The sequence below is a fragment of the Cherax quadricarinatus genome, unplaced genomic scaffold, assembly GCF_038502225.1.
Source record: "Cherax quadricarinatus isolate ZL_2023a unplaced genomic scaffold, ASM3850222v1 Contig82, whole genome shotgun sequence".
Taxonomy (NCBI): domain Eukaryota; kingdom Metazoa; phylum Arthropoda; class Malacostraca; order Decapoda; family Parastacidae; genus Cherax; species Cherax quadricarinatus.
The window spans coordinates 148,631-160,949 of record NW_027195108.1 but is presented as its reverse complement, the minus strand read 5'-3'; the positions used below and the strand labels follow the sequence as shown (position 1 = coordinate 160,949).

General features: G+C 36.2%; 1 protein-coding gene across 10 annotated transcripts in view; it reads left to right on the top strand.

Annotated features, from left to right (window-relative positions):
• CrebB (Cyclic-AMP response element binding protein B) overlaps positions 1-12,319 on the top strand; it is a 307,082-nt gene that overhangs the window by 146,989 nt on the left and 147,774 nt on the right. For all 10 annotated transcript variants that reach the window (XM_070080024.1, XM_070080023.1, XM_070080021.1 and 7 more), the window contains exon 2: positions 977-1,033. In XM_070080024.1, coding sequence (XP_069936125.1) covers positions 987-1,033 — 47 coding nt within the window. In that variant the 5' untranslated portion in view covers positions 977-986. The remainder of the gene's footprint in view (positions 1-976; positions 1,034-12,319) is intronic.

Here is a 12,319-nt window from a genome sequence, read left to right as displayed (position 1 = left end):
CACCTCTCAGTGTATATACACTGATATACACCTCTGTGTATATACACTGTGATATATACCTCTCAGTGTATATACACTGTGATATATACCTCTCAGTGTATATACACTGTGATATATACCTCTCAGTGTATATACACTGTGATATACTCCTCTCAGTGTATATACACTGATATACACTTTTCAGTGTATATACACTGTGATATACACCTGTGTATATACACTGTGATATACACCTCTCAGTGTATATACACTGTGATATATACCTCTCAGTGTATATACACTGTGATATACACCTCTCAGTGTATATACACTGTGATATACACCTCTCAGTGTATATACACTGTGATATATACCTCTCAGTGTATATACACTGTGATATACTCCTCTCAGTGTATATACACTGATATACACTTTTCAGTGTATATACACTGTGATATACACCTGTGTATATACACTGTGATATACACCTGTGTATATACACTGTGATATACACCTCTCAGTGTATATACACTGTGATATATACCTCTCAGTGTATATACACTGTGATATACACCTCTCAGTGTATATACACTGTGATATACACCTCTCAGTGTATATACACTGTGATATATACCTCTCAGTGTATATACACTGTGATATACACCTCTCAGTGTATATACACTGTGATATATACCTCTCAGTGTATATACACTGTGATATACACCTCTCAGTGTATATACACTTTGATATACACCTCTCAGTGTATATACACTGCGATATACACCTCTCTGTATATCAGTGTTTTGGTAGTGTGGTGGATGTTTTGGTAGTGTGGTGGATGTTTTGGTAGTGTGGTGGATGTTTTGGTAGTGCGGTGGATGTTTTGGTAGTGTGGTGGATGTTTTGGTAGTGCGGTGGATGTTTTGGTAGTGTGGTGGATGTTTTGGTAGTGTGGTGGATGTTTTGGTAGTGTGGTGATTATCTTCTCTTCTTTCAGACCCGGAATTATGCAGGTCGCCGACCGGAACGTTCGTTTTGCCATGGAGACTATCAGGTAAGTCTGAGACTACTGTTACTACTGATAGTAACTATCAGGTAAGTCTGAGACTACTGTTACTGTTACTACTGATAGTAACTATCAGGTAGGCCTGAGGCTACTCTTACTACTGATAGTAACTATCAGGTAGGTCTGAGACTACTGTTACTACTGATAGTAACTACCAGGTAGGTCTGAGACTACTGTTACTACTGATAGTAACTATCAGGTAGGTCTGAGACTACTGTTACTACTGATAGTAACCATCAGGTAGGTCTGAGACTACTGTTACTACTGATAGTAACTATCAGGTATGTCTGAGACTACTGTTACTACTGATAGTAACTATCAGGTAGGTCTGAGACTACTGTTACTACTGATAGTAACTATCAGGTAGGTCTGAGACTACTGTTACTACTGATAGTAACTATCAGGTAGGTCTGAGACTACTGTTACTACTGATAGTAACCATCAGGTAGGTCTGAGACTACTGTTACTACTGATAGTAACTATCAGGTATGTCTGAGACTACTGTTACTACTGATAGTAACTATCAGGTAGGTCTGAGACTACTGTTACTACTGATAGTAACTATCAGGTAGGTCTGAGACTACTGTTACTACTGATAGTAACTATCAGGTAGGTCTGAGACTACTGTTACTACTGATAGTAACTATCAGGTAGGTCTGAGACTACTGTTACTACTGATAGTAACTATCAGGTAGGTCTGAGACTACTGTTACTACTGATAGTAACTATCAGGTAGGTCTGAGACTACTGTTACTACTGATAGTAACTGTCAGGTAGGTCTGAGACTACTGTTACTACTGATAGTAACTATCAGGTAGGTCTGAGACTACTGTTACTACTGATAGTAACTATCAGGTAGGTCTGAGACTACTGTTACTGTTACTACTGATAGTAACTATCAGGTAGGTCTGAGACTACTGTTACTGTTACTACTGATAGTAACTATCAGGTAGGTCTGAGACTACTGTTACTAGTGATAGTAACTATCAGGTAGGTCTGCGACTACTGTTACTACTGATAGTAACTATCAGGTAAGTCTGAGACTACTGTTACTACTGATAGTAACTATCAGGTAGGTCTGCGACTACTGTTACTACTGATAGTAACTATCAGGTAGGTCTGCGACTACTGTTACTACTGATAGTAACTATCAGGTAGGTCTGAGACTGCTGTTGCTGTTACTACTGATAGTAACTATCAGGTAGGTCTGAGACTACTGTTACTGTTACTACTGATAGTAACTATCAGGTAAGTCTGAGACTACTGTTACTGTTACTACTGATAGTAGGTATCAGGTAGGTCTGAGACTACTGTTACTACTGATAGTAACTATCAGGTAGGTCTGAGACTACTGTTACTACTGATAGTAACTATCAGGTAGGTCTGAGACTACTGTTACTACTGATAGTAACTATCAGGTAGGTCTGAGACTACTGTTACTGTTACTACTGATAGTAACTATCAGGTAGGTCTGAGACTACTGTTACTACTGATAGTAACTATCAGGTAGGTCTGAGACTACTGTTACTACTGATAGTAACTGTCAGGTAGGTCTGAGACTACTGTTACTACTGATAGTAACTATCAGGTAGGTCTGAGACTACTGTTACTGTTACTACTGATAGTAACTATCAGGTAGGTCTGAGACTACTGTTACTAGTGATAGTAACTATCAGGTAGGTCTGCGACTACTGTTACTACTGATAGTAACTATCAGGTAGGTCTGCGACTACTGTTACTACTGATAGTAACTATCAGGTAAGTCTGCGACTACTGTTACTACTGATAGTAACTATCAGGTAGGTCTGCGACTACTGTTACTACTGATAGTAACTATCAGGTAAGTCTGAGACTACTGTTACTACTGATAGTAACTATCAGGTAGGTCTGAGACTACTGTTACTAGTGATAGTAACTATCCGGTAGGCCTGAGACTAGTGTTACTACTGATAGTAACTATCAGGTAGGTCTGAGACTACTGTTACTACTGATAGTAACTATCAGGTAGGTCTGAGACTACTATTACTACTGATAGTAACTATCAGGTAGGTCTGAGACTACTGTTACTAGTGATAGTAACTATCCGGTAGGCCTGAGACTACTGTTACTACTGATAGTAACTATCAGGTAGGTCTGCGACTACTGTTACTACTGATAGTAACTGTCAGGTAGGTCTGAGACTACTGTTACTACTGATAGTAACTATCAGGTAGGTCTGAGACTACTGTTACTACTGATAGTAACTATCAGGTAGGTCTGAGACTACTGTTACTACTGATAGTAACTATCAGGTAGGTCTGAGACTACTGTTACTACTGATAGTAACTATCAGGTAGGTCTGAGACAAATACAAGAACTACAATACAACGAATACAAGAACTACAATACAGCTACAAGACCTACAATACAACAACTAGAAGAACTACAATACAACTACAAGGCCTACAATACAAGAACTACAATACAACTACAAGACCTACAATACAACAACTACAAGACCTACAATACAACTACAATACAACTACAAGAACTACAATACAACAACTACAAGACCTACAATACAACTACAAGAACTGCAATACAACAACTACAAGAACAACAACTACAAGAACTACAATACAAGAACTACAATACAACAACTACAAGAACTACAATACAAGAACTACAATACAACAACTACAAGAACTACAATACAACAAGACCTACAATACAACAACTACAAGAACTACAATACAACTACAAGAACTACAATACAACTACAAGACCTACAATACAACAACTACAAGACCTACAGTACAACTACAAGACCTACAATACAACTACAAGAACTACAATACAACAACTACAAGACCTACAATACAACAACAAGAACTACAATACAACAACTACAAGACCTACAATACAAGAACTACAATACAATTACAAGAACTACAATACAACTACAAGACCTACAGTACAACAACTACAAGACCTACAATACAACAACTACAAGAACTACAATACCACTACAAGAACTACAATATAGCTACTACAATACAACTACAAGAACTACAATACAACTACAAGAACTACAATACAACTACAAGAACTACAATACAACAACTACAAGACCTACAATACAACTACGAGACCTACAATACAACTACAAGACGTACAATACAACTACAAGACGTACAATACAACTACAAGAACTACAATACAACTACAAGAACTACAATACAACTACAAGAACTACAATACAACTACAAGAACTACAATACAACTACAAGAACTACAATACAACAACTACAAGAACTACAATACAACAACTACAAGACCTACAATACAACTACAAGAACTACAATACAACTACAAGAACTACAATACAACAACTACAAGACCTACAATACAACTACAAGACCTACAATACAACTACAAGACCTACAATACAACTACAAGACCTACAATACAACTACAAGAACTACAATACAACTACAAGAACTACAATACAACAACTACAAGAACTACAATACAACTATAAGACCTACAATACAACTAGAAGAACTATAATACAACTACAAGAGCTACAATACAACTACAAGACCTACAATACAACTACAAGACCTACAATACAACAAGAACTACAATACAACTACAAGACCTATAATACAACAACTACAAGACATACAATACAACAACTACAAGAACTACAATACAACTATAAGACCTACAATACAACAACTACAAGAACTACAATACAACTACAAGAACTACAATACAACTACAAGACCTACAATACAACTACAAGAACTACAATACAACTACAAGACCTATAATACAACAACTACAAGACCTATAATACAACAACTACAAGACCTACAATACAACAACTACAAGAACTACAATACAACAACTAAAAGACCTACAATACAACTACAAGACCTACAATACAACATCTATAAGACCTACAATAAAAGAACTACAAGACCTACAATACAACATCTACAAGACCTACAATACAACAACTACAAGACCTACAATACAACTGCAAGAACAATACAACTACAAGAGCTACAATACAACAACTACAAGAACTGCAATACAACAACTACAATACAACAACTGCAGTACAACTACAATACAACTACAATACAACAACTACAGTACAACAACTACAAGAACTACAATACAGCTACAAGACCTACAATACAACAACTACAAGAACTACAGTACAACAACTACAAGAACTACAATACAACTACAAGACCTACAATATAACTACAAGACCTACAATACAACAACTACAAGAACTACAATACAAATACAAGACCTACAATACAAGAACTACAATACAGCTACAAGAAGTACAATACAACAACTACAGTACTACTACAATACAACAACTACAAGAACTACAATACAACAACTACAAGAACTACAATACAACAACTACAATACAACAACAAGAACTACAATACAACAACTACAATACAACTACAAGAACTACAATACAACAACTACAATACAATAACTACAAGAACTACAATACAACAACTACAATTCAACAACTACAATATAACAACTACAATTACAATACAACAACTTCAATACAACAACTACAATACAACAACTACAAGAACTACAATACAACAACTACAAGAACTACAATACAACTACAACAATACAACTACTACAATACAACTACAACAATACAACTACAACAATACAACTACAACAATACAACTACAACAATACAACAACTTCAATACAACAACTTCAATACAACAACTACAAGAACTACAATACAACAACTACAATACAACAACTACAACAATTACAATACAACAACTTCAATACAACAACTACAATACAACAACTACAAGAACTACAATACAACAACTACAAGAACTACAATACAACTACAAGAACTACAATACAACTACAATACAACAACTACAATACAACAACTACAAGAACTACAATACAACAACTACAATACAACAACTACAAGAACTACAATACAACAACTACAATACAACAACTACAAGAACTACAATACAACAACTACAATACAACAACTACAAGAACTACAATACAACAACTACAATACAACAACTACAATACAACAACTACAAGAACTACAATACAGCAACTACAAGAACTACAATACAACTACAAGAACTACAATACAACAACTACAAGAACTACAATACAACTACAAGAACTACAATACAACTACAATACAACAACTACAATACAACAACTACAAGAACTACAATACAACAACTACAATACAACAACTACAAGAACTACAATACAACAACTACAATACAACTACAAGAACTACAATACAACAACTACAATACAACAACTACAAGAACTACAATACAACAACTACAAGAACTACAACAACTACAATACAACAACTACAAGAACTACAATACAACAACTACAATACAAGAACTACAATACAACAACTACAATACAACAACTACAAGAACTACAATACAACAACTTCAATACAACAACTACAAGAACTACAATACAACAACTACAAGAACTACAATACAACAACTACAATACAACAACTACAAGAACTACAATACAACAACTACAAGAACTACAATACAACAACTACAATACAACAACTACAAGAACTACAATACAACAACTACAAGAACTACAATACAACAACTACAATACAACAACTACAAGAACTACAATACAACAACTACAACAACTACAAGAACTACAATACAACAACTACAATACAACAACTACAATACAACAACAACTACAAGAACTACAACACAAGAACTACAATACAACAACTACAATACAACAACTACAACAACTACAATACAACTACAATACAACAACTACAAGAACTACAATACAACAACTACAAGAACTACAATACAACAACTACAATACAACAACTACAATACAACAACTACAAGAACTACAACACAAGAACTACAATACAACAACTACAAGACCTACAATACAACTACAATACAACAAAAACTACATCAGTTTTAATACAATATTTTCCTTCTATAATCTCATGTTTCTTCTCAAAGAAGTTTTCAAAATTATCTAATTTCTAAATTATCTAATTTCTAAATTATCTAATTTCCTTCCTCTCTTGTTAAGAGACTTTGACAAGTTTGTATCTTAGAAATTGACAGTTTATTAGAAAATTCCTGTTTTCTAATTGAATGTCTAATGTTTGTACTGTTTAATAAACACTTTTGTTGTTGTTGTATTTTGTAGTGTTGTTGTATTTTGTAGTGTTGTATTTTGTAGTGTTGTATTTTGTAGTGTTGTTGCATTTTGTAGTGTTGTTGTATCTTGTAGTGTTGTTGTATCTTGTAGTGTTGTATTTTGTAGTGTTGTTGTTGTATCTTGTAGTGTTGTTGTTGTATCTTGTAGTGTTGTTGTTGTATCTTGTAGTGTTGTTGTATCTTGTAGTGTTGTTGTTGTATCTTGTAGTGTTGTTGTATCTTGTAGTGTTGTATTTTGTAGTGTTGTATCTTGTAGTGTTGTATCTTGTAGTGTTGTTGTTGTATCTTGTAGTGTTGTTGTATCTTGTAGTGTTGTTGTTGTATCTTGTAGTGTTGTTGTATCTTGTAGTGTTGTTGTTGTATCTTGTAGTGTTGTTGTATCTTGTAGTGTTGTTGTTGTATCTTGTAGTGTTGTTGTTATATCTTGTAGTGTTGTTGTTGTATCTTGTAGTGTTGTTGTTGTATCTTGTAGTGTTGTTGTTGTATCTTGTAGTGTTGTTGTTGTATCTTGTAGTGTTGTTGTATCTTGTAGTGTTGTTGTATCTTGTAGTGTTGTTGTTGTATCTTGTAGTGTTGTTGTATCTTGTAGTGTTGTTGTTGTATCTTGTAGTGTTGTTGTATCTTGTAGTGTTGTTGTTGTATCTTGTAGTGTTGTTGTATCTTGTAGTGTTGTATCTTGTAGTGTTGTTGTTGTATCTTGTAGTGTTGTTATATCTTGTAGTGTTGTTGTTGTATCTTGTAGTGTTGTTGTTGTATCTTGTAGTGTTGTTGTTGTATCTTGTAGTGTTGTTGTTGTATCTTGTAGTGTTGTTGTATCTTGTAGTGTTGTTGTATCTTGTAGTGTTGTTGTTGTATCTTGTAGTGTTGTTGTATCTTGTAGTGTTGTTGTTGTATCTTGTAGTGTTGTTGTATCTTGTAGTGTTGTATCTTGTAGTGTTGTTGTTGTATCTTGTAGTGTTGTTGTATCTTGTAGTGTTGTTGTATCTTGTAGTGTTGTTGTATCTTGTAGTGTTGTTGTATCTTGTAGTGTTGTTGTATCTTGTAGTGTTGTATCTTGTAGTGTTGTTGTATCTTGTAGTGTTGTTGTATCTTGTAGTGTTGTTGTTGTATCTTGTAGTGTTGTATCTTGTAGTGTTGTTGTTGTATCTTGTAGTGTTGTTGTTATATCTTGTAGTGTTGTTGTATCTTGTAGTGTTGTTGTATCTTGTAGTGTTGTTGTATCTTGTAGTGTTGTATTTTGTAGTGTTGTATCTTGTAGTGTTGTTGTATCTTGTAGTGTTGTTGTATCTTGTAGTGTTGTTGTATCTTGTAGTGTTGTTGTATCTTGTAGTGTTGTTGTATCTTGTAGTGTTGTTGTATCTTGTAGTGTTGTTGTATCTTGTAGTGTTGTTGTTGTATCTTGTAGTGTTGTTGTTGTATCTTGTAGTGTTGTTGTTGTATCTTGTAGTGTTGTTGTATCTTGTAGTGTTGTTGTTGTATCTTGTAGTGTTGTTGTTGTATCTTGTAGTGTTGTTGTTGTATCTTGTAGTGTTGTTGTATCTTGTAGTGTTGTTGTATCTTGTAGTGTTGTATCTTGTAGTGTTGTTGTATCTTGTAGTGTTGTTGTGTCTTGTAGTGTTGTATCTTGTAGTGTTGTTGTGTCTTGTAGTGTTGTATCTTGTAGTGTTGTTGTATCTTGTAGTGTTGTTGTATCTTGTAGTGTTGTTGTATCTTGTAGTATTGTTGTATCTTGTAGTGTTGTTGTATCTTGTAGTGTTGTGTCTTGTAGTGTTGTTGTTGTTGTATCTTGTGTTGTATCTTGTAGTGTTGTTGTTGTATCTTGTAGTGTTGTTGTTGTATCTTGTAGTGTTGTTGTATCTTGTAGTGTTGTTGTATCTTGTAGTGTTGTTGTTGTATCTTGTAGTGTTGTTGTTGTATCTTGTAGTGTTGTTGTTGTATCTTGTAGTGTTGTATCTTGTGTTATTACTACAGTAGCTGTTACTACAGTAGCTGTTGTTACTACAGTAGCTGTTACTACAGTAGCTGTTACTACTAGAGTATGTGTTATTACTACAGTAGGTGTTATTACTACAGTAGGTGTTATTACTACACTAGCTGTTGTTACTACAGTAACTGTTGTTACTACAGTAACTGTTACTACAGTAGCTGTTACTACAGTAACTGTTACTAGAGTAGCTGTTACTACAGTAACTGTTGTTGTTACTGCAGTAGCTGTTATTACTAAAGTAGCTGTTACTACAGTAACTGTTGTTACTACAGTAGCTGTTACTACAATAACTGTTGTTACTACAGTAGCTGTTACTACAATAACTGTTGTTACTACAGTAACTGTTGTTACTACAGTAGCTGTTACTACAGTAACTGTTGTTACTACAGTAGCTGTTACTACAGTAACTGTTGTTACTACAGTAGCTGTTACTACAGTAACTGTTGTTACTACAGTAGCTGTTACTACAGTAACTGTTGTTGTTACTGCAGTAGCTGTTACTACACTAACTGTTGTTACTACAGTAGCTGTTACTGTAGTAACAACATTTACTGTAGTAACTGTTGTTACTACAGTAGCTGTTGTTTCTACAGTAACTGTTGTTACTACAGTAACTGTTACTACAGTAGCTGTTGTTACTACAGTAACTGTTGTTACTACACTAGCTGTTACTACAGTAACTGTTACTATAGCTGTTACTACAGTAACCGTTACTATAGCTGTTACTACAGTAACTGTTATTGTTACTACAGTAACTGTTACTACAGTAATTGTTGTTACTACAGTAGCTGTTTTTGTTACTACAGTAACTGTTTTTGTTACTACAGTAACTGTTGTTGTTACTACAGTAACCGTTGTTACTACAGTAACTTTTGTTACTACAGTAACCGTTGTTACTACAGTAACTGTTGTTGTTACTACAGTAACCGTTGTTACTATAGTAACTTTTGTTGTTACTACAGTAACTGTTGTTCTATTGTTACTACAGTAGCTATTACTACAGTAATTGTTGGTTTGTTACTACGGTAGCTTTTGTTACAGTAACTGTTGATTTGTTGTTACTACAGTAGCTGTTGCTGTTACTACAGTAGCTGTTACAGTAACTGTTGGTGTTACTACAGTAACTGTTTTTACCACAGTAACTGTTGGTCTGTTAATACAGTAGCTGTTGTTACTACAGTAGATGTTGGTTTGTTGTTACTATAGTTCCTTCCAGTAACCGTTTGTTTTTACAACAGTTCCTGTTGATCTACTGTTACTTCAGCACTTTCCAATACCTGTTTGATGACTTTTGTGAGTGTGTAAACAGTGTTTGACGTCATGTTGCCGTTGAGAGACAGAAACAGAGAAAGGGTATATGTAAGCCAAGGTTGTTTGCCACACAACACTCAGTCCTGCAACACAACACACTGGTAACTCAGTCCTGCAACACAACACACTGGTAACTCAGTCCTGCAACACAACACACTGGTAACTCAGTCCTGCAACACAACACACTGGTAACTCAGTCCTGCAACACAACACACTGGTAACTCAGTCCTGCAACACAACACACTGGTAACTCAGTCCTGCAACACAACACACTGGTAACTCAGTCCTGCAACACAACACACTGGTAACTCAGTCCAGCAACACAACACACTGGTAACTCAGTCCTGCAACACAACACACTGGTAACTCAGTCCTGCAACACAACACACTGGTATCTCAGTCCAGCAACACAACACACTGGTAACTCAGTCCTGCAACACAACACACTGGTAACTCAGTCCTGCAACACAACACACTGGTATCTCAGTCCTGCAACACAACACACTGGTAACTCAGTCCTGCAACACAACACACTGGTAACTCAGTCCTGCAACACAACACACTGGTATCTCAGTCCTGCAACACAACACACTGGTATCTCAGTCCTGCAACACAACACACTGGTAACTCAGTCCTGCAACACAACACACTGGTAACTCAGTCCAGCAACACAACACACTGGTAACTCAGTCCTGCAACACAACACACTGGTAACTCAGTCCTGCAACACAACACACTGGTATCTCAGTCCTGCAACACAACACACTGGTAACTCAGTCCTGCAACACAACACACTGGTATCTCAGTCCTGCAACACAACACACTGGTAACTCAGTCCTGCAACACAACACACTGGTAACTCAGTCCAGCAACACAACACACTGGTATCTCAGTCCTGCAACACAACACACTGGTAACTCAGTCCTGCAACACTACACACTGGTAACTCAGTCCTGCAACACTACACACTGGTAACTCAGTCCTGCAACACAACACACTGGTAACTCAGTCCTGCAACACAACACACTGGTAACTCAGTCCTGCAACACTACACACTGGTAACTCAGTCCTGCAACACAACACACTGGTAACTCAGTCCTGCAACACAACACACTGGTAACTCAGTCCTGCAACACAACACACTGGTAACTCAGTCCAGCAACACAACACACTGGTAACTCAGTCCTGCAACACAACACACTGGTATCTCAGTCCTGCAACACAACACACTGGTAACTCAGTCCTGCAACACAACACACTGGTATCTCAGTCCTGCAACACAACACACTGGTAACTCAGTCCTGCAACACAACACACTGGTAACTCAGTCCTGCAACACAACACACTGGTATCTCAGTCCTGCAACACAACACACTGGTATCTCAGTCCTGCAACACAACACACTGGTAACTCAGTCCTGCAACACAACACACTGGTAACTCAGTCCTGCAACACAACACACTGGTAACTCAGTCCTGCAACACAACACACTGGTATCTCAGTGCAGCAACACAACACACTGGTAACTCAGTCCTGCAACACAACACACTGGTAACTCAGTCCTGCAACACAACACACTGGTATCTCAGTCCTGCAACACAACACACTGGTAACTCAGTCCAGCAACACAACACACTGGTAACTCAGTCCAGCAACACAACACACTGGTAACTCAGTCCAGCAACACAACACACTGGTAACTCAGTTCCA